At 48.3% G+C, this 22,713-nt stretch overlaps 2 protein-coding genes across 8 annotated transcripts in view; both read right to left on the bottom strand.

Moving 5' to 3' along the window:
* grin1a (glutamate receptor, ionotropic, N-methyl D-aspartate 1a) overlaps positions 1-18,005 on the bottom strand; it is a 24,370-nt gene extending 6,365 nt beyond the window's left edge. For 4 of the 7 annotated variants that reach the window (XM_084686603.1, XM_084686604.1, XM_084686605.1 and 1 more), the window contains exons 1-19: positions 17,757-18,005; positions 15,313-15,447; positions 14,617-14,793; positions 11,386-11,448; positions 10,558-10,655; positions 10,084-10,205; positions 8,701-8,875; positions 8,327-8,471; positions 8,001-8,087; positions 7,546-7,681; positions 6,862-6,989; positions 6,103-6,267; positions 5,506-5,624; positions 4,425-4,537; positions 3,978-4,126; positions 3,471-3,628; positions 2,710-2,871; positions 2,320-2,429; positions 1,865-2,010 (exon numbers count right to left, since the gene is read on the bottom strand). In XM_084686603.1, the coding sequence (XP_084542729.1) occupies positions 1,865-2,010; positions 2,320-2,429; positions 2,710-2,871; positions 3,471-3,628; positions 3,978-4,126; positions 4,425-4,537; positions 5,506-5,624; positions 6,103-6,267; positions 6,862-6,989; positions 7,546-7,681; positions 8,001-8,087; positions 8,327-8,471; positions 8,701-8,875; positions 10,084-10,205; positions 10,558-10,655; positions 11,386-11,448; positions 14,617-14,793; positions 15,313-15,447; positions 17,757-18,005 (2,637 nt within the window). Of the gene's footprint in view, positions 1-1,477; positions 1,535-1,864; positions 2,011-2,319; positions 2,430-2,709; positions 2,872-3,470; positions 3,629-3,977; positions 4,127-4,424; positions 4,538-5,505; positions 5,625-6,102; positions 6,268-6,861; positions 6,995-7,538; positions 7,682-8,000; positions 8,088-8,326; positions 8,472-8,700; positions 8,876-10,083; positions 10,206-10,557; positions 10,656-11,385; positions 11,449-14,616; positions 14,794-15,312; positions 15,448-17,756 lie in introns of all 7 variants that reach the window. The other 3 variants (XM_084686601.1, XM_084686602.1, XM_084686607.1) reach the window with 3 other exon arrangements.
* A 3,711-nt stretch (positions 18,006-21,716) lies between these two features.
* LOC146237026 (uncharacterized) lies at positions 21,717-22,583 on the bottom strand. The gene has a single exon (XM_084687065.1). The coding sequence runs from the start codon at positions 22,581-22,583 to the stop codon at positions 21,717-21,719; it is 867 nt and encodes a 288-aa protein (XP_084543191.1).
* Positions 22,584-22,713: the final 130 nt, after the last annotated feature.

Below are 22,713 nucleotides of genomic sequence, written 5' to 3'. Positions count from 1 at the left end.
AGTATGTATACACACAAAGTGTACACACACACAAGCTGTTGGAATGATGCCACGACACACAGACACCTGCTCGTGAATGTCACTGAGGAAGGAACAGGCTACATAAACTGTTGTTTTTAAACCCTGCTTCAGATCAGCCACAAAGCTCTGGAATAGCTCTACGATTCAGTACAGTCCTTTCACGAGGAAAAATCACTATAACAATATCACGGAGGCAGGGGTTTGATCTAAATGTTTACGTAATGCAAGCATAGCTTTGCGTCAGCTAACCCATTCTCTTCACCGTCTCCATGTTCTGAATGAGTCTCAATAAGGCAATAAGGGCTGTTTCAGCGGGTTTGTGTAAAGAATAAAAGATTCCCCTCCGTAGCCTTCCGGGCCTGCTGTGAAAGATGCTAAGGAGGATCATGCGCATGGCTGGAGCCATCTTAGTGCAGCGGTGCGGCCCTCAACTCCGGAACAAACCTCCATCTGGAGTCCTGCTGTGGGTTAGCAGGGTCCACAGCTGTACACAGCCTCGTCCTTCCCCAGTGAGTCTCCCTCGCCACCCCAACCCCGCCCCCACACACCGTCAGCCAACCGTGTGTGTCTGCAGTAGGTGTGTCCATCCAGACAGACACACACGCGGGCGTGAGGGCCACGCCCAGTCAGACGCTCTGACGGAGAAGGACATCGATTTGCTGACACCACACAGGACCAAAGACCCGTTACCGGGCAGTTACCGGGCGGAGGCAGTTGCCTCCGAAGCCACATCACAGACTCACAGGACCCGCTGCCTGCCAGTGTGTGTGTGTTTGCGTGTGTGTGCATCCCCCCTCCCCCAACCCCCTCCCGGATGAACCCATGCCACAGTGTTGCAAGAGCCTTGAACAGCATTGTGGGCAATCGGGGCAGGGAGAGGGGGAAGGGGGGGTGCATGGGGGCAGGGTGAAGGACTGCCAACGCTTCGCTGCGGGGAAGATGTTGGGAGTTTGACGGCAAATCGTGTTCTCCGGTGAGGGGCGGGGTGGAGCGCCTAACTGAAGTGTGGCCCGGATGGTTTTCAGGTTGGGTTTTAAGAGGCCACTGTTCTGAAAGGAGTCCCTGACACGCAGAATCTCCAAGTGATCTCATGGTCCTTATCACACATGAGGGGGTCAGCAAGGGGGGGTGTTGAAGAGATACAGTGATGCATATCAAAATCATTGACATTTAGAGTGTGCTTTGCTTCCAGACAGGTATATTGATAGTTGGGTTAAAACGCCCGTATTTTTGGAGGTGGTTCCATGATTGCTGTTGGTACTTGTGGCTCTATTAAATGAGAAGGATGAGCATGGCTCGTAGTCCAGACAGCTGGTCAGCATTAGCTGCACAGTCGGGCTTGGGAAGCGTACAGAGCATGTGGCAGTGGCAGCAGGCTCATGCCTGTCCACCCTTCAGCTGGGTCTTAATTCTAGCGGCGAGGGGTGGGGGAGACGGCTCTGCTAGGTTTACGTACTAACGAGGGGGTCCCGGCCTGGCCCAGCGACTGGCTCCCTGGAGCGTCCTTGCTGTCCTGCAGGCACAGACAAGAGACATGGGCGGCGTGGCCCCTCAGGGACCAGTAGGAGCCTACGGGCGGGAGAGGATGACACCTGTGTGATGCAGCGTGGGGGGGGGGGGGGGGGGCGTGGGGGGTTCACTGTTCGCGGGACAATGATTCACAAGAGAACTGGGTTCCCGCGGTGCCAAAAACTCGAAGAAAAAAACAAAAAAGGTGGGTGGAGTTTTAACACCTGGAGGGAAGGAAGGGGCTGAGAGAGAGAGGGGATCGCTCAGCCTCTCCTGAACCACCTCTTCCCTGGGTGTGTGCGTGTGTGGAGGTGGGCCGCGACGGAGGTTCTACCTGCAGGTTCTTCCTCCAGACGTTGACGGCCGCAAAGGCCAGCTGCATCTGCTTCCTGCGGGCGTCTTTGTGGCGCTTGTAGGCGATCTCGATAAAGATGAGGAAGATCCCTGCTGCGATGCCTCCAGCCACCAGCATGAAGACTCCTGCAGGGAGACGGACACACATAGACATTGGGCGCCCCGTGAGTGGTCGTCACTAAACTCGGCCACGCCCACTGACCCTGTACGGGCTCGCGTCGGAACAGCGGGCACGCGCAGGCATGCGCAGGCATCTCCACCTGCTCCGTAAATCCACCAGACACACACGCCACGACCCCCACATCACGTCAAAAACACCAAAAACCCAACTGAAAGACTAAAGGTATTGGACAAAAAAAAGCTACAGTACCTTACCACTGCAGTTTTTGTCCAATCACTTTTAGGGTTTCTCTAGGCCTGAGAGTGGGACCATACCTGCCATGTTCTCAAAGGTGAGTGTGGCTGGGGCATTGCTCCTTGAGTCACACTCCTGGTATCTCACCCAGGTTTTGTCTAGGTCTTCCATGAAGCCGTTCTCATGGGAACTGCAGGGGGTCGGGAGGGATAGTGGGGAAAAAGTGAGAGTGTTATACAACGGCCTGGCAGGAAGACACATGCGAGTCGCTCCATCCCAGAATGCAACTGACACACGTGAAACAGACAAAGACAGATAGCTGGACAGACAGACAGAGGGGAGATACAGAGAGAGACAGAGCTCACACAGAGCGATGTGTTTTTATCTTGGATGTCTGGAGAGAAAAAAAAAAGGAAAAGAATACGTCGAAAAGAGTTGAAAAGACGAACGCAGCTTTGGCTGGGACAGACCTGAGAATGGCCAGGGACACGTTCTGTTTCCAGGGGCTGTCCTTGCGCATGCCTATGCCAAAGCCCGAACGGAAAAACAGCTCTCCCGTGGTCACAAGGTCGCACTTCTGCGAGGCTTCAAACTCCAGCACCGCAGAGTCCCAGATGAAAGCATGCAGCTTGCTGTGGATGGGAGGGAGGGAGGCAGGAGGCAGGAAGGCAGGGAGGAGGAGGCAGGAAGGGAGGGAGGAGGAGGAGGGGGTTACAGTGCAACAGTACAGTGATATACAAACACAATTACGGCTTCCCCCCCGACCCCCCCCCCCCCCCTCCCTGTGACACACCAGCGCGTGGGTGTGAGTCAGTGTTACCAGCCACGTCTACGGACGCTTTAGACCCCAATGAAATCCAATGCCGGACGGACGAGGGGGGCGTCCCCCATTGGATTCCCACCACTCTCTCTCTCTCAAAGACGCTCGCCTGGGTATAACCTGAAAAAGTTGAACTCCTCAGCTCAACGTTAGCTCTTCGCTGTCAGCCCGGCGGCACCGGGGGCCCCCTACCCTCACACCTGCCCTTGTTCAGGGCCTGGCACTGGCTCGGCTGGACCGGTGGGCCTGGACCAGAGGGCTGAACCCGCAGTAAGGCCTGGGGCTTCCCTGTGGTCCGGAGGTCCAAATCCCCCCCCTCGGGTTCTGTCTGAACTGACCCTGTCTGAGCCTGGCTACCGTGACCAGCCGGCCGACCCTCCACTCGGTCGGCCCGGCCCGGCCGTCACTCACTTGTCGCGTACGGCCTGGATAGCCTCAGCGGCAGACTCATAGTTGTGCTTCTCCATGTGGCGGTACATGGTGCTGAGTTCCACCTGCCGCCGGAAGTAGATATCCACGGAGCTCTGCTTCACCGTGGCGTAGATAAACTTGTCTGATGGGTTTCTCAGCTGGAGAGAGGGAGGGGGGGGGTGTGGGAGGGAGGGAGGGAGGAGGTGTGGGAGGGAGGGGGTGTGGGAGGGAGGGAGGGAGGGAGGGAGGGTGTGGTTAACAATGCGAGGCTCAAACATTTTTCCAAACAGAAAACAAGAATATGCGTACTGCCGATGACAGAGCTAACGCCATGTGAAAGGGTATCATCACTACGGTTACGGCCGTCCGTTCACAAGAGCTCCAGCTCCACAGCACATTGAATACCGGGCAGGTTTGGAACTGACCCCCTTGTGTGTGTGTGTTTATGTGTGAGTGTGTACTTGTGTGTGTGTGTGTACATGTGTGTGTGTGTGCGTGTGAGCTTACCCTCGGGTCATTGATGCCGGTGATGCGCTCCTCAGGCCGGTCCAGCACCAGGAAGGCAGCCAGGTTGGCTGTGTAGGATGCCACTATGATCATGGCAAAGCCGGCCCACACCATGCCCAGGATTCTCGCTGAGAAGCTGCGCGGTGCGCCTGTGGAGAACGGAACCCAGGAAGTGTTTTCATACATGCCGTTGCTAAGCTAAGCTAAGCTAAACTACGATGATCTAAGCTAACCTAACCTAAGTAAAACTAAGATAAGTTAAGCTAACCTAACCTACGCTAAACTAAGCTAAGATAAACTAAGTTAAGATACGCTAAGCTAAAATAAGCTAACCTAACCTACGCTAAACTAAGCTAAGATAAACTAAGCTAAGATAAGCTAATGTGTTAGATGTCTTCTTGTTTTCGTGTTCTAAAGTGTTTGTACTTTGCTGTTTTGTCGCCGTACCTTCTCCTATCCCGGAGTTGAGCAACACTCCCCAGGAGAACCACATAGCGGACGACAAGGTGAGGGCATCTTCCTCTTCTTCTTCACTGTTCACTTTGAACCTTCCAAACGGGCTGGAGAGAGGGGGAGCAGAAGACAGAGTGAGAGGACAGAGAGCCTTGAGCCGTCCCTCAGCCACCTCAGGCTGGGAGGGAGCCGACACAAGCGGTCAGATGGCTGGGCGGTTAGGGAATCGGGCTATTAATCAGAAGGTTGCCGGTTCGATTTACGGCCGTGCCAAATGACGGTGTGTCCTTGGGGCAAGGCACTTCACCCTTCTTGCCTCGGGGGAATGTCCCTTTACTTACTGTAAGTCGCTCTGGATAAGAGCGTCTGCTAAATGACTAAATGTAAATTTAGGACCAACCACACCACACACAGACAGAGATAGAGAACAACGGAGAACCTGACAGCGATAGGGGGAGAAAGCGACAGTTAGAAAAAGAACAACAGTCACAGACAGAGCGACAAGCACAGAGAGGGTACAGCGACAGGACTGTGGAATGACCAGAGCCTGTCTTCACCTCCGCCTCTCTCTCCATCCTCGCCCGGGGAAAGTCTGATACTTTCAGCAGCCTACTGTACACACTGACCCAACAAAACCCATCTGAGCTCTAACACACACACACGGACACACACACACGGACACACACACACACACACATGGACACACACACACGGACACACACATGGACACACACACACGGACACACACACACACGGACACACACACACGGACACACACACGGACACACACACACACACATGGACACACACACGGACACACACACGGACACACACACATACACATGGACACACACACACACACACACACACACACACATGGACACACACACACACGGACACACACACACACACACACACATGGACACACACACACGGACACACACACACACACACACACATGGACACACACACACGGACACACACACACACACACATGGACACACACACACGGACACACACACACACGGACACACACATGGACACACACACACGGACACACACATTCCCCTTGTACCTGAACCGGTCTAGTAGGTAAAGCATCACCGCCACCACATGCACCGACAGACCCACCAGCAGCCACAGTGTGCTCTGGAACGGCTGCATGAACGAGTCCAGCGTACTGCGAGGGATTTCCTGCAACACACAGCACAGACAGTCACACAAACGCTAGCTCTCAAAAAGCTACACCAACGCTAGCTCTCTAAGCTACACCGACGCTAGTTCTCTCAGCTACACCAACGCTAGCTCTCTCAGCTAAACCAACGCTAGCTCTCTTAGCTACACCAACGCTAGTTCTCTTAGCTACACCAACGCTAGCTCTCTCAGCTACACACTACATTGCAGGAACTCTACATCTAACTCCAAGTGTGATCATCTTGGTTTTCAGATTTGAAGTGAATGACACATTGTTTTAAGAAATAATATCAACTGACATGTTCTCACTGTACAGGCAGCCCAATTGATTTGTTGTTAACTAATATTACTGCACTTAAATTGGATTTTTGTAGTGTATGAATTGCAGATTCAAGCACTGGGGAACCCACGCACCAGGACTACTGCACAAGGTTGTCTGTAATGTGTAATAAAGGGAGAAGGTGAAGTAGGCACGTACCTTTTTAACTAGGATAGTCAGGCCTTGGTACTTAAAAGGTTTGGAGAATTCGATGTATTGGGCTCGTTCGTTGTTTATAGTCAGCGGGGCTACGATCATGTCTGCAAGGCCTCCCAGCAGCTCCCCCATCATGCCATTCCACTCCTTCTTGTTGCTGTTGTTAACCTGCGATCAGGAGACACAGCCGGGTCAAACGACCGGGCCTGAGGCTTACACAGACGACAGGATCTTTCCAGAGAATCCTCCCATGTTCGGAGTTAACCCCGTGAGACTCTGGCGCGGGAAGGCCCTCTGACCAAGAACAAATGCACACAAACTTAAAAGTTTTTTTTTTTCTGAGGTCGGGGATTCTGGTTTGGAATCCTGTTTGACAGAAAAGCTCTGTTCGGTTAGGGCTGTTTGTTCGGAGGAACACCAGGGGTTCAGCAACACAGCTGTCCCTGAGGGGCCCTGGTGTCCGGTGGGACTTAACACAGAACAGTGGGGAGCTCCCAATGACTGCGTTTACAGCAGCTTGGCTCCATAACTCATCCCGTCAAAGGGTCAGATATTGTATTGACAGTTAGTAATGGGATATGGTTAATGCATTCAATTAGACAATAATAATCTACAGGGCGGTAATCATCTCACGGCATTTCATTCGAAATATTTGTCAGCATTCAAAACATGCTATTATTGATTTTTGTAGGGAGATTATAACAGTTTTGGCCAACTTTGTGTTAGTAATGCAGAAATCTTCCATTTCCAAAATAAACTGACCCGCTCCTGCGTTCCGAATTTCCCATCAGCCACTAGGTGCACCTCGTAGGTGAAGTTCATGTCTCCAGCCAGCTTGATGAGGAGGTCCACACAGAACCCGAAACAACACTGCGGAACGATTGGGCGTCCTGTAACCCAAACAGCAAAGATTACAAGTTACAATCACTCTAGATGATTTTTTGTTTGTTTGTTATTGTAGATATGTTTGAAGAATCCCCTAGTATCACAAACACCACACCACAGACACACACACATTTTCACAACCAACCAACAACACCCAAACACACACACAAACACACACACAGGATACTTGTCATATCCACTGCTTGCTGAACACAAACCAACACGTGCTCACACTGTTTTGCAAATACTGAAGCAGCCACGAGCTGTATGCTGATGGTCACACACCCACACACACAAGCATAGTCACCCACACACGCAAAAGAATGGTCACACACACACACACACACAAGCATGGTCACACACACACACACACACAAGCATGGTCACACCCACACACACAAGCATGGCCACACACCAATGGGCCAACCATCACTCATGACACACTCAACTACATGCATACATATATAGATACCTACTGCATATATATGTATGCATCTCCAGTTGGTGTTTGGAGAGTGTAGTCAAAGCACAGTGATGTCATTAACGTCCCTGTTGTGTTACCTGGGATGGTCTCATTAGGTCCAGTGCAGATCACCTTTTTAATAGTTACTCCATTAAGTGCTTTTTCTTCACTACAGGTACCATCCTGCATAGTAGGTTTCACATACACAAAGGGCTCCTGGTGTATGGTGACTATCTGCAACAGATGGGAGGAGAAAGATGGATTCCCTGTCTTGTGACGTGGCGGGAATTCAAGCACGTTCTGCAATGAGGGTCTTCGGAGACTCCGTTTCCCAGACACCCCCATGGGCAGACCCCGCCCAAACACAGCGCAGCCACACACACACACACCTTCAGCGCACATACGCACACACAGCATAAAAACACCCTCAGCACAAACACAGGTCAGAAATACTACAAAAAAATACAAATACTTCTTTTAAAAAAGAAAGAAATTGACTAAGTAAACAAGGTGACAGAACGTCATAGAGAGTGAGTGGTGCAGGTGGTGGCACCTTTAGTCGTGTCGACATCTGGAAGCCCCGCGGCTTCTCCGTCTCCCCGCCCGGCCAGATGATCTTCCTCTGATTATTCATGACCACCTGCAGGGCCGCAGAAACACGTTAGCAGAGCGCTGACAGCGTTTGTGAAAAGGAGCGCGTTTCGACACCCTGCAGCTTCAGGTGGCTAACTAGTGCTGTCCCTCTGTGTTTCACCTGATTGGTCACACACTTTCAACGTTTACACGTTTACTGTTCATTTGTGACTGAAGATGTGACTGACTGGGTGCCAGCTAGACGGCACATTACTGTGAGAGGTAGAAGACTGTTTGTCCGTTGACCTGTGTTCCGTTGTAGATGCCGACTTGAACAAGTCGAGTCTTCTGGTAGTTGAGGATACTGTAATGAGCAAACTTCCTGTCTCCGTCGTCGTTGAACTCCACGCGTCCTGTGAGGCCTTCTGGGTATTTTGATGACATCAGAACCCTGAGTCACAGATATAGAGATGACAGTTAGATTTGAGAGAGGTGGGAATAAGGGAGAGAGAAAGATTGAGTCAGAGAGAGACAGAGCAATAAAGAGAGATGGAGAAAGATTGAGGCATAGAGAAACAGAGAGAGCGAGACAGAGTGTGTGTGTAAGCTTCTGTGTGTGAGTGTGTGTGTTTGAGTGTGTAGGTGTGTGTGTGTGTGTGTTCAGGCCAGGCGTCACTCACCGCTTAAACAGAGGCCCCGTTTTCCAGATGTTTGTGTTTCCAACGCAGCCTCTGGGGGGTTCCGTGATGTTCTCCTTCTCGAACAGCTCCTGGATGGACTGCGCCACCACGGCCACGGCGTCGGTGATGTGCGCCGACTCGTTCTTGCCGTTGATGAGCTGGAGGCCAATGAGACCTGCTCACGCCAACGGGGGCGGGGGGGGGGGGGGGGGGGGGGGGGGCGAGAAACAGCCAATCAGTGACCAGCCTGAACACAAACATTCAGGAGCCTTTTGCAGTGGAAAACTTATAGGGTCTCGAGGTCAGCAACCGTGAGCAGAAGTCTGAGCTAAGATCCAAGCCATGCTTTGAGTCGCTTTTAATGACGTTGTGTGTTTTAGTTTGTTTACTCGTTTTGACTGGGATATCAAGAGATCGGGATTTAATAATTTGGACATCATCTCCATTATGAGAATAGTCAACTATTTCAGATAGTAATGGATCCATATCTTGACATAGTTCTTAGTTGACTTTGCCCGGCATTCAAGAGATTCCCTTGAAGTTGGATATATTCAATTCTATAACCCCCCATCTAAGGGAATCACGTTGGGAAGAAAAACAGGCAAAATGCTGTGTGCGTGGGATCAGACTAACACACATCAAAACCTATTAGAATTGATATGCAAATGTACAGCATCGATCCAACTTCAGCTAAGTTTCTCTATTGCAAACGGGTCCCTAAGTATTGCGGACTCGTCATGGAAGCCACGGTGATGAATGTGGACACTGGACCAGGTGCTGGGACGGACACGACATGGAGTTCCTCGAGGGGGTTGGCAGTGCTTAAGTGCCTAGGGAAGACGCGAACATTTTGTGAACATTGAGTGACATAGTTACGTGAGACTTGTTTCGCATTTCCAGAAACAGAGAGAAAGGTTGTTGCTTACCATTCTATTTCAGTTACACTTCAAAGTGGGGGTTGCAAAACACCCTTCATAAACTCATGAGAACCAAGCTATTAATTTTTCAAAATAGAACAATGAATGCAGTGTAGCTACGGGCAATCCGATATTTATATGCAAACATTTACATGGGTTTGTAAATATGAACCGATGCTGTAGGCTACAGCTTGTCAGTAAGGAAGCACAAAGTTGACAAAAGATGAGGATTGTGGAATATGTTATGTGACTCATTTAAACCTTTAAACATGTCAAATGCTTAAATGTTTAAACGCTAAACATTTAACAAACAAGAAAAACAACACGACTCGGAATCTTCATCAGAGATAACCAGCCTTCCTAATCCTACGTGTCATGGGAGATCAGAACGAGCAGTACACAAGATCAACGTTCGGAGGTATTTTCTTTTCCCAGTGCCTGCTGGGTAACGGTCGAACGTACGTACCATCTGGGGCCTCACTCAGGGCTTTACCGGACATCTCTCGTTCTCCCACCAGCCACACGTAACCGGACCCCGTCATGTTGAGGAAGCGGGCCGCCTTGTAAACAGACGCAGCGTCCTCTTCGCTGGAACACAGAAGTATTATTTTGCGTACCGTAAACCCTGTGACATGCTGTCAATTCGGTTACGATAGAGTAAATCTAATTTTATTTTGACCGCCCTTTTAACGTCACCAGGCTTCACATGCGCCCATATAACTACACCTGATCTAAGCCACCCTAAAAAGGAACAAAATGAATAAATGGGTGAGGAATTATTAAGATACATTTAGAAAATGGAGAAAGAACATGTCTGATGGACTGCAGTTCAGAGAAGCCCAGATGTGAAGAGGTGGGACTATCACCCGCCAAGCCTGTGTTGATTGGTGGCCAGCCACCCAGTCCTGACGTGATTGGTGGACATTAGAGGGGCTCTTACCTGGCCGAGAGGATGATGACTCGGGCCTCCAGCTCTTTAGCCTCCAGCAGCAGGGCAGTTAAGTTAGTCTCCTGGCTGAACTGGAGGACTTTCTCTGCCTGTGATTGGGGCACAAAATAAGTCAAGCCAGCTACTTACCCCGACCTCAGAACCCTGCTCCCGCTTTACCTGCTCTGCTCGGATTTGGACGCTTTTGGTTGAAAAAGGAAGATGGGACAAAAAGGAATACGATCCAAGGAAATCGGCTCAACTAAAAAAAAAAAGCTTGGGGTGGGGGGACTTTTGCATTTTTTGCATGCAAACTGAGGGTTATCAAGGCTCCAAAGAAGAACGTGCACGTTAGGTAGGGAGGAGAACAAGGTCAATGCAACCAGGAACTAAAAACGGGTGAAGGGGAGTGAGGGGGGGGTCCTTTTCCCCTCAAGCAAAAACGGTTGAAATCTAGGTAGAACAGGAAGGAGTAGTTTCTGGGAAAGTATTTTTTGTCCCATAGTAACGGTTGTTGCAAACAGTTTTTTTGTTGTTTGTTTGGTGTGTGTGTTGTCCTGAGAACATGCACTCCTGTTACTGAAGGAAGAAAAAAATAAAATGCTAAAAGTAGAACGCTGTTCATTTGAACGTTTTTTTTTTTGTTTTTTTTTGTTGCGAAAATTATAGTTCTTTCCATAACAAAACCATTCTTCATTGAAATCATAGGAAAAAGAAAAGAAAAAACCACGTGCTACCAAGAGAGGGGCATTTCTGGGTTGGCTGGTGATTGGTTGGCTGGATACTAGTTGCTACGTTTGGAAAGTTGGTGGGCGGCGTGCATTGACCATGCAAATATACCTTAGGTCCTCGCTTGTTGTCAAAGGACAGTTGGTCGAGGTTTTCATAGTTCCTTTTTTTATTCTGATGAGTAATGTGCACAGAGAAAATATGCAGACACAGAAGAATATTATAAACAGTTGAAAATGGAGGGCAGTAAAGCATTCCAACAAATCTCCACTTTTCTGCTTCAAATTGGGGATCTCAAAATGGGGCTTGCAAAGGGACATCAAAGACTGCCAACGACTGAACACAACTCCATTTACTTCCTGAACCAACTGTGTTTACTTCCTGAACCAACTCTGTTTATTTCCTGAACCAACTGCGTTTACTTCCTGAACCAACTATTCTAACTTCCTGAACCAAATGCGTTTACTTCCTGAACCAACTCTGTTTACTTCCTGAACCAACTGCGTTTACTTCCTGAACCAACTATGTTAACTTCCTGAACCAACTCTGTTTACTTCCTGAACCAGCTGTGTTTACTTCCTGAACCAACTATTTTAACTTCCTGAACCAAATGCGTTTACTTCCTGAACAAACTATGTTAACTTCCTGAACCAACTATGTTTACTTCCTGAACCAACTCTGTTTACTTCCTGAACCAACTATGTTGACTTCCTGAGCCAACTCCGTTAACTTCCTGAATCAACTATGTTAACTTCATGAACCAATTATGTTTACTTGCTGAACCAACTCTGTTTACTTCCTGAACCAACTATGTTAACTTCCTGAACCAACTCTGTTTACTTCCTGAACCAGCTGTGTTTACTTCCTGAACCAACTATTTTAACTTCCTGAACCAAATGCGTTTACTTCCTGAACAAACTATGTTAACTTCCTGAACCAACTATGTTTACTTCCTGAACCAACTCTGTTTACTTCCTGAACCAACTATGTTGACTTCCTGAATCAACTATGTTTACTTCCTGAATCAACTCTGTTTACTTCCTGAACAAACTATGTTTACTTCCTGAGTCATCTTAGAGTCAAGCATTTTACCAACCTTCAAACACCTTCACACCCTCAAGTCCTCCCACAGCGGATAATCAGAGGTGTTCGGTGCAGAATACAGAACAACTGGGGAAAGCAGGACGCTCTCCATCATTAAACTAAGTGTTGCCAACTTCAGCATTGCCGTTCTGTTGTCACCATTTTGAATTGGGCTCAGCTCCTTTGAGCTACAAGACGGGTCACAAGGGACTGTCCTGCTTGTGACGAGAAGCCATTTTGAAGTGAGAATCGGCTTCTCCTTTCTGCTTCACAGGGCTGCTTCTCTCTGCCTTTAATGTCCCGCCTCTCAGCTCAGCACCAACTGCCAACTGTGGGTCTACAACTCTCCTCTCCCCAAATGCTACACTGACCCTGCAATGAGTCCATTAAAACAACCGACCAGTAAACCCAAGACAAATCGCACTCAAAGCCCGTGTGTTCACGCTTCACTGACGGGATTAAAGGTCCGTTGTGCCCAGATCTAATCTGAGGTGGGGTGCGATCAGAGTTGCATCATTACACTCAGGCTGACTGTTTGTGCTGATGTGTTTGTGATAAGGTCAGAGACCATGAATCACACCCATGAATCACTGTGAGATTGCGGCAAACACATTAATGCAACTAGAGTTTCGGATACGCGGATACGTCAAATATCTTGGGACACAATGACCCAAATCGTTTTTGGGGGTCTTATTTCCCTCGTCTCAGACATCTGTGTTTTATACGTGGTCCTCTGCGACACTCCTGATGTGAACCTTGTTCTCTTTGTCTCCCAAAAGAGTTTCTTTGAGTGCTCTATTTTTACCTCCTCACTCAGGCATGAATACTGCATGATGTGTTGCTCCTGTTTTTATTCTGACGAAATCCACTGCAAGCAGTGACCCCACATCACTCCTCTGTATAGATCCCATCTTGACAAGAGGCATGTTATCACATCTACTTTTACCCCAAGTGGGAATATGAAAAGAGCATGCGGCAGAATCGAATAATTAGCAACAAAAATCCATCTCTTTTTTTCACAAACCTCTCTAATTTGTTACAGCTGCCAACTGCCATATTGGGTGATATATTTGGCAAAGTTTTTTTTTTTTTACTAGAAAAAGAGACATGTAGTTCCTGTCCTAGAAGACTGTCGAGACTACGGGCTTCTTTCGACCTGTTTTTGCAGAATACGCAACAATGTGTTTATAAAATACCTCAGAGACCATTCAGCGTCAGCAAAGCCATTAGGATTATCCAAAGAAGATCAATCATATGACCATGCATGAAACACAGCTATACTCAGCCACGCCACATTTATCTTTGATGTGTGATTGATGAGTGAAGAAATCCTTGGCCCATACCGTTACTTCCCAGCATGACTTATCATGGCCTTGCGTCACATTTAATTTTTCATCACCCGCTAATTAAATTACTCAAGACTGTGTTCGCTTTCTCGCGCAATTACATCAAAAATCCCTTAAGGGAACAAACACCTCCTCTGTTTAAGACATCCTTGTCTTCATCCCCAGGTGAACTAGGCTCATTAACTGTGTGTTAATCGTTCTGTGTCGTCTCCTCACGGGAAAAACATTCCCAACCTCTTTCTGGTTTCGGGTGGATCAGCACATTTCACTGACCTTTCTTCAACCCACCGTGGCCCAGAGCTGAACTCAAACTGGATGCGTAACGTGGGTAATATCTGGCTTCACATGCTGCAACACACGGTCTTGAATTACATTATCCCAAAGCGCACAAAAAGAAAACCCAGGGCAATTGAGTTCATTAAAGTAGAGAAACATGCTAAACTAGTAAACACAGCACATCATCCATCTGTGCGTAAACAGTCCGTGAGCGTGTACCTCAGGGTGAGGAAATGAGGGCTGAACTCCCGTCGCTTCACCTTTCTACGTACAGATGGCATTGGTATGATCGAACTGTACATGTATAGAAGTCATTGATGTTTTGCAAAGCCCCAGATTAAGTCCTCTATTTGGTCTCCCATTGTGAATTAACACAGGAGAATTTGACTATGGTGAAAAGCAACATGAGATGAGTAAAGAAACGAACAAACTTCTGTCAGATTAGACCACATTAGACGCTGTTGATGCCTAAGAATGTTAGCCAACATTTACACAAGGGTGAGAAAGATGTGTCCACACAGAACAGAACGGAAAACATCTACCGTAGATACGTAGAGGACCTCTGTGTTAAAACAGCGGCTAGACACACACACACACACTCACACCCCGGAAGGTCCTGTGTCTCGGAGCGTCTCACCTTGGTCTCTCTCTCCTCCAGGAGCGTCTCCAGCCTCTTCTGGGCGGCACGACCCTCGTGGTCATCGCTGACGATGAGGATGATGTGGTTCCAGCGGAACTCGCGCATCATGTCGAACCAGACGTGGGCCTGGTGGGAGTAGGGCGGGACGGTGCGTAGGAAGGACAGGTGGATGCTCTGGGGGTCGGAGGGAGGTCAAAGGTCAGAGGAAAGGAGAACGAGAAGGCAGGATATACGCCCAGGACTGAGAGGCCGTCCCTTTCGTGGTTTGCCATTGCGAAAAACGTTTACATTTTTGAAAGCTAAATGCTAACATAAGCCTCCGGTTTTATAGTCTTATTAGTTTATATTGAGTAAAGAGTTTAATGTGCTGTCACCGTCACAGCTCATGCAAGGCAGGAGGGTATTCAAGGCAGATTATAAAACACATTTCTTTCCCTTTTATGATTCATTTTATGGCAGAAGACAATCTAATTATGGCTGTCGTAATAGCCATTAACTTAGCACGTTAAATCAATAGCGACTATCTCCAGGAGACCTCTTAATATTTCCTACTGTCTGTGTCCCTCCATCCCTCTTTCCCATCCTCTCTTTCCTCCCTCTCTCCCCCTCTCCCCCCTCCCGCTCTCCCCTTCCTCTCTTCCCTCCCTCCCTCTCTCCCTTCCCTCCCCCGCCGCCTCCACCTCCCTCCCTCACCTTGTCAGAGTAGATGGACATGCGGGTGGTGAGCCCCACCACAGGGATGCGGTAGAACCCAGCGGTGTAGGACACGGGGGTGGGAGTCAGGTGGTCGTTGGACTGGGGAGGGTGGCTCACCAGGATGGCATACACCTGCAGACATGATGGGAACAGTTACAGCCGGCTCACCTCCTGCCGTGGAGCTTGGTGAGCAAATCACAAGGCAATCGAGCGCAATCGATCTACAACCGAGTACAACTGAGGAACCGTCTTCCTTTCAGAATGTTCCACGCTTTCGCACATATCACTGTGTGGTCGTTTATTCTATTGCTGCAAGCATTCCACGATACAATACAATAAAATATTCGATTGAGCATTAATGTGTAGCTAACTTAATCTCTTAAATCTCTGAGGTCCTAGGCTAAACTGCTGGAGTATAAACACAGAATTATCATTATAGCCTGTGATGATTGCACCTATTATAAATACAAGGTTGTCTCTCAATTTTGAGAATTGTCTTCGAGATCCAATGGTGAGGCTAGAAAGCCTGCCTGGCCGTGTGCGCTTGGTGCAGCAGCTTCATGTGTGAAGGCCGTATGGTTGGGTCTGAAACGAGGTCACTCATCCACAGAATGCTCTCAGGCATCCACACATCCATCTGCCACGGACCTCCCTTCTCAGTGATAACCCTCTCCTCGGAGCCAAGACTGTCACATTGCAACACACAAGGCTAAACATCCATCCCCTCGCGCAGTCGATGATACATCTCACTGGGCAAGAGGGGGTAAACTGAAGCTATGAGAAGGTAGCTCTGTGGCTCTCTGCTACATTTACATTTAGCAGACAGTCTTATCCGGAGCCCGGAGCGAATGACAGTAAGTACAGAGACATTCCCCCCAAGGCAAGTACTGTGGAGTGCCTTGCCTAAGGACACAATTGTCATTTTGCGCGGACGGGAATCGAACCAGCAAGCTTCTGATTAATAGGCCGATTCCTTAACCGCTCAGCCATCTGACCCCCTCTACTAATGGGTGACGGTGTGTCCGCTATATTCAGGGAGTGCGTGCTGGGGCAAAGCTGTGTAAGTAAAGTAATAATGTGTTCATACACTGTCATCCAAAGAGACCAACATGCTGTTTGTGTGTGTGTGTGTGTGTGTGTGCGTGTGTTTGTGTGTGTGTGTGTGTGTGTGCGTGTGTGAGTGCGTGTGTGTGGGTGTGTTTGAATGAAAGATAGAGTGAAAGAGAACATGAGTTAAGCTCGTAACAATTCTCTATCCTAACAGCAGGACATGCACAGTGTGCTTCAACAACCGTGTTGTACTGTCTGTGAATGATAGGGCAAGGCTTTTAACCAACTGTGTTTTAACATCTCTGTAGGGTTGCCTGCTTCCTAATACATCATTTATGTAATCTACCCTTTGCGTGAGGTCGCCTTTCTAGATGGTCTCAGGGCAGCACCTAAGATAGCTGAGTAGGATCAAGAATAAATTCATGCACATCTTAATTTGGCCTACCATTATTTGGTGGATAAGGGCTCTTACATTTTGGCTGTGAGTGTTAAAATACCTTCTTTATAGAGTAGGCTATGTTTGGTGCTCAAGGCTTAAATGTTGACGCCCTTTTCGCACCTAAACCTACCTTTGGCAATATTTGGTCACATGACATGAGAGGGAGGAAAGGACCTCTGCAGTAAAATCGTTTGTTCTGAATTGTGCGTCATTCATTTCGCTGTTCGTTACTTCATTTACAGTTCAGTGGATCGGCAGCTGTGTTCTCTTTACAGTGAGATTGCCCTTTCAACCGCAATCCAACACGGACTGTGGCCTATTTAGCTCTGTTTGTATCAAAATATCCTCAGTTTATCAAAATGATTCATGATTTTAATTTCGGATGACACACATGAAACAATAGCTTAGTGACCTAATTGTGTGAATGATGGTTTAATCATGTAATTTGACCCGATTTGTTTTGACGGCTGGCGTGGAGACAGGCTCGATGGTCTGCTGCGCAACTAACTTTTTCATAGGCGTCTCATTGGGTTTTAGATAGCTTAGGGCTATACGCGTGTGAAAATTCAACTAACTGCAACTTGAAAGGCATGGCATGAACACATTTAAATCTATTGGGAACTATTTTGTAGGCCTACGTCTAGTAATACCAATACGAATGCTGTGGTCAATATCGACCGTCTCTGTCCTTAACCCACGTCACTTAGGCTATGTTGAATCACAAGTGAGAATTTGCACCAAAGGCTACGTCGCTTCTGTTCCTGCGGAATTTACACTGTATCGCGACTCGTATTTTTTTGGGTCTGGGTAGCCTATGCAGCATATCTACAGTAGGATATTGCTGGTCTTTCTCAGCAATGTCTGAATATGGATCATGCGTTACTTAAATGGCAAGTGTGTTGGCAATCTCAGCTCTCCAGCACTTTGGTGACACTTTCTCGCGATAACCTACCTGGCTGGAGATGAGGTCTTCACACACGGAGAGTGCCATCTGAATGGCATTGGGTTTGTGAGTTACGGAGATGGCGGTCAGCTTGAATTTGTCTCTCCCATATATTTGGTTTGCTTGAGTCACCGCATCCTTAAACACCTGCTCGTACCTTTTCTGACTCAAGACGGCACCGATGTTAACTATCTTTGGCTCACATCCGGCCCGCGCACAGGAGCACGAGAAAAGCACCGCCAGCAGAAACAGACGCATCGTGTGAACGACCACACCGTACAGCGGATCCCGGTAGTTTTTCTCCCTGTTGGCGGGTCGGCTTGACCGGCTTTTAGGCGGCACGACTCACCCTTTTATCTCGATCGAAATCACTACGCCACCGTAGCCTATAAAGAATATAAATTCTTGACAGAAGATTTATGTGCACTGCGGAGGAATGTGCATCTAGTCATTAGGACTCAACAACCGCTGTTTGCATAACAATGATCTGCACTGGGTACAGTAGGCTAGCTCACATTCTCCTCCATTGCAGTTTTTCTCAATCTGAAGAGAAGTAACAGTGGATCAAAAATAAATTAGACAATATCCCGAGCTCTCTAGCGCTTCCTTTTGTGCTGTATAAACGCTCTTAGTCCCCGTGTGGGCTGGATATGCGGCTCCGCTGTGAAGTGTTCACACTGACGCGAGGCTCGGAGCCGAGCGTGCTGTCCTTGGTGCTGACAGCTGTGCCCGCGCGCTGTGGAGCGCGCATCCACTGTCTACCCTCATTCCGCGTTGGCGTGCTGCTGCTAGAATAAGAATTATGTTTAATTAAAGGAAGCATCATTAAAATGAATGGCCCTGTATACAGCATCTCTGTAACAGACGAATAGTAAAATACGATGATGGGAGGATTGAATAAACTAATTTGGATAGTTTCATTTTGAGATGCCTTGTGTTTCTGGATATATATCAATATGATAGGGCATATTATTGAAGGCCTATGTGCTCAGGCGAACCGTCTTTAAAGCTGTTTTAGACCTTTGAAGCCTAACCAACAGCCTCGTCATTCCAACGCGGAGGCTGAACGTGCGAGGTCTGCCGTTTCACTTGCAAGCAGATGGGCTGTTCATTCAGATGAAATGGCTTCCAGCCTACAATTCCTAATGTTAACTACATAACGATGAAGTGAATTACCAGACAACTTAAGGCAGGTTAGGCAATATTGTTGAGAATAACTTTTTTCATGTTTGCTGAAATACACTTCAAATAGGCCTATTGATAGCAACCAAGTCATATAAAGGTTTGACAGTAATATTAAATCAATCCGACATCTGTGGGCGTCGCAAGCCTTCAACCTTACCTGTCCGTCTGACTACCCACCTGCGCATTCTCTGCCCCTGCACTCAATGTGCGTTACTGTTGTTTTGTGGGAGTGCTTTTGAAGGGAGGGGGTGGCATATTTTGGTTTGAATTGTGTCAAACGGAAGCTAAAATAGCTAGTTTCGCAAAACGTGCCTACCCTGCCTTTCACAGTTATTGTACCACTCCCCACCAAATAAAAAGCCAATTAGGCCTATCACGCCTCAAAATCATGCGTAGTTGAACCATTTTATTGATGCAAAGCTAATGACACTTTGACTGGTTGTGGAGTTTTGTAGCTCCATTTGAAGTGATAGAACCAAGTGTCCAGTAACCACAGGGGGTACGGGATTATCTGAAGAGCCACACACTGTAGGGAAAAAAATCAACTATCCTGGTTACCAAGGAAACAGGCCCTTGTCTCTCTGAAAGTCATACAGGCAGACATGAATGCGAACAGGGCTTAGTCTGCGAGACAGCTTGTTACAGGAGAACCTTTTATAGTTCGAGGAGAAATGTGAGGGCCACTTGATTTCGAAAGGATTCACAGTAGCAGATTTATAGACATTTAATAGGTTAAATGTGAAGGAAAACACATCATCTTCTGGCGGCTGTAGATATGAAACGTCATATTATCAAAGGCACCAAAGGTCCATTGTCATTTCATGTTTAATCTCATGTGATCGATTATCAAGTCAAATTGAATTGAGGAGGCAATAATCCCTGTGATTTGGATGTTTTATACAGTTTGAGTGTCACATCTGCGCCTTGATTTCTGGAGAAATTTGCATCGTAAATTAGGGCGCAAAATGATGGAATAGTCGAGTTTACTAAATTATTAATCAGAACAGCGAGGGAACAGAGACTCCCATGTCTCCTGAAATAGACCACATGGTTTATGGATTCGTGAATTGCTTTATGTTGAGTGATGAACGTTCAGATATAGGCCTAGTCGTTTTAACATGAAGATACCAAGCATCTCTCCATCCATACGTTGCATTTGAAAATGTTAGTATTCAATCTATAGATTGATACTTCCTTCCAACCTAAAGTAAGGCCTACAATATTTGAGTATATGTACCTACGCGAAGTGTGCGAGCTCAAATGTTGCAGGACAGTGCGTGTGTATATGTGTGAACGACTGTCTAACGAGCACCACTGACAAAGAGGGAAAGCTAGCAGTGACAAGGCCATTTGATGGATAGCGATGTAGTCCTCAACGCATCAATACAGCTTTGCCAGCCAGCAATGCAGCCATTATGTAACGATACTCACTGCCAAAGAGCACACACACACAAACAGATGCAGAAGTATCACACAAACACATGTGGCCTCGCGCACACACATATTCACACTTACACACAATCCTCCCCCTCAGACGTGCTTATTCACATGCACTCACATACCACCCACACAGGGGAAGGTAGAGAGATTAGAAAGAGAGAGATATTAGACAGACAGAGAGAGGAGGGTGTGTGTGTGAGAGAGAGAGAGAGAGAGAGGGGGGGGGAGAGACAGAGAGAGAGAGAGGGAGAGAGAGAGAGAGAGGGAGAGAGAGAGAGAGAGAGGGAGAGAAGGGGAGAGAGAGAGAGAGAGAGAGAGAGAGACTTTGCATGTGTCACACTTCACTCCCACACACCTTATCACCTAGTCTAGTAGCTGGTATTTGTATAGCAGCCACAACTTTATTTGCACACATTACTGTATTAAATCATAAGTCCTGCAATTCTAACTTTCTTGAAGAGAATCCAGGGACGGTGTGTTGATGAGGCAATTAGTAAATTAGTTGTAAAAATCATAGCTGAAGACACACTACTCATATGCTGAAATACACAAACCCACGGTAGGAGGGTTAGGGATTGGGAGCCAAAACCCTTTAGCTGCTGTCAGTAAATGTTGACATATAAAAATACTCCAAACCTAACATGGGTGGGTGGACTAGTACTGTTCTTGAAGAGTGTAGTCACTGGATAAATGATGGAGGTGCAGCTCTTCCCTCACATCCCTTCTCCGTGGGCCAATGACCAAGTCAAGCATTCACAGGGCTGAGTACTGAACCGCTAAAGGACGAGAACTGATGATCTGGAATGAAACAGGAAGCACACACAGTCTGCGCTTTTCGAAAAAAACGAAATAAAAGTGGAGTGCGGTCCCTCGAGTGGAAATGCAATCTGGCCTACAGGACGATGTTCGAGAATTGTCTCTAACAGAACTGCGGCCAATACACGTGAGCACAGAGACGGCCATGCTTGACTGCAGTACGGTAGCTAAGGATACGCAGTAGCTATTGCTGGACTGAAATGTAGGTCAGAAGAGGTGGGATGAAACAATGACAAACAGGTTTATTCCTGTGCCCGACCTTGGTCTCCACAGGCAGACGTGAGTTGTATTACAGTGGACAGGCTGCATGGCAGCCTTAACCTCCCACCTCTCATGTGTAACTGTACAGGATGGAGCACGTGATAAGCTGTGTCATTTAACCAACGTCCACTGAAGTCTCATTTTTTTATGGAGGTATATTTACAGAAGGACATTCAATCCGAACATTTGGAACATCACTGCAAAATGTCATGTTAAAAATGACTCACATGACAAAACGATCGCTTGAGAAAAGACCCTCTAATTACACTATTTGTTCATCAGACTGAACAGCAAGATGAGCACGAGGACAGGCAGAAAAACAACCAACAGGCAGGCCAGCTCCATGACGACCAGCAGCACCAGGAGAGCCAGGTAGCAGCACCGACACCGTCCTCGAACCTGCCCCATCCTCCGGACCAGCCCAGGAGGACGCAGGCAGCATCCACACAACCTGACCGGACCCACACGAGACAGCAGCCTCTGCTCCAGGCCCAGGCAGAGCCTTGGGGTGCTCTCTGGTTCAGTCAGGGAGTCCTCTTCCATCTGGCCTGGGCCGTGGACGCTGCTGCAGTACACGATTTCTTCCTGCATCCTCTGGATCTCCCAGTGAAGGACGGGGGTTTTCTGTCGGCACAGGGGGCACTGCACCCTGCTGGGGTCGGCCGCACGCTTCAGGATGCCGGCTAGGCAGCCGCGGCACAGGGTGTGGTCGCAGTTCAACAGCACCATGCCGCGTCCGCACTCGACGTCGTACGGTTCGGAGCAGATGGGGCACTCTTCCCCCTGCAGGCTGCTGCTCTCACCCCTGTCGCCTCCACCTAAACAAGGCTGGTCCGTGTTGTCTAACTCCAGCTCTGGCTGAACAGACGTCCCTTGGCCAGGCCCGTCTGTCTGGGTGAGCGTGGCGGCGGTGTTGCCATGCCAACACGGGTCCTGTCCGGGCAGAGCGAGGAGCGGGAGCTGTTTTGCCGAGTCATCCTGTCGTCGTTCTGGTTCCCACTCCGAGCCAGGCGCTTCTGCTCTGTCGAGCGCACCCAGCGGCCCGGAAAACTTCTGTCTGACAACGGACGGAAACTTCTCCTCGGTCACGACACTCCCTGCTTGCGCGGTCACAAGGCCATCCGCCTCATCCATGTCCATGACGGAAAGAAGAGTTCCAGCACTTCCGTGGGGGTAGCGCTCCTATCAAGGGTGAAGGCAACAACTGCGGGCAGAATCTCGATTCAAAGGGGGAAGTAGAAAAGGCTTGTTGAAACGCCTTTCT

Source organism: Hypomesus nipponensis, chromosome 22 (genome assembly GCF_054491055.1).
Source record: "Hypomesus nipponensis isolate SF chromosome 22, ASM5449105v1, whole genome shotgun sequence".
Classification (NCBI taxonomy): domain Eukaryota; kingdom Metazoa; phylum Chordata; class Actinopteri; order Osmeriformes; family Osmeridae; genus Hypomesus; species Hypomesus nipponensis.
This window is presented reverse-complemented; position numbering and strand designations above follow the sequence as displayed.

Excerpts from the sequence above, each read along its gene's own strand:
- LOC146237026 (XM_084687065.1), bottom strand. The coding sequence starts at position 22,583 with ATGGATGAGGCGGATGGCCTTGTGACCGCGCAAGCAGGGAGTGTCGTG.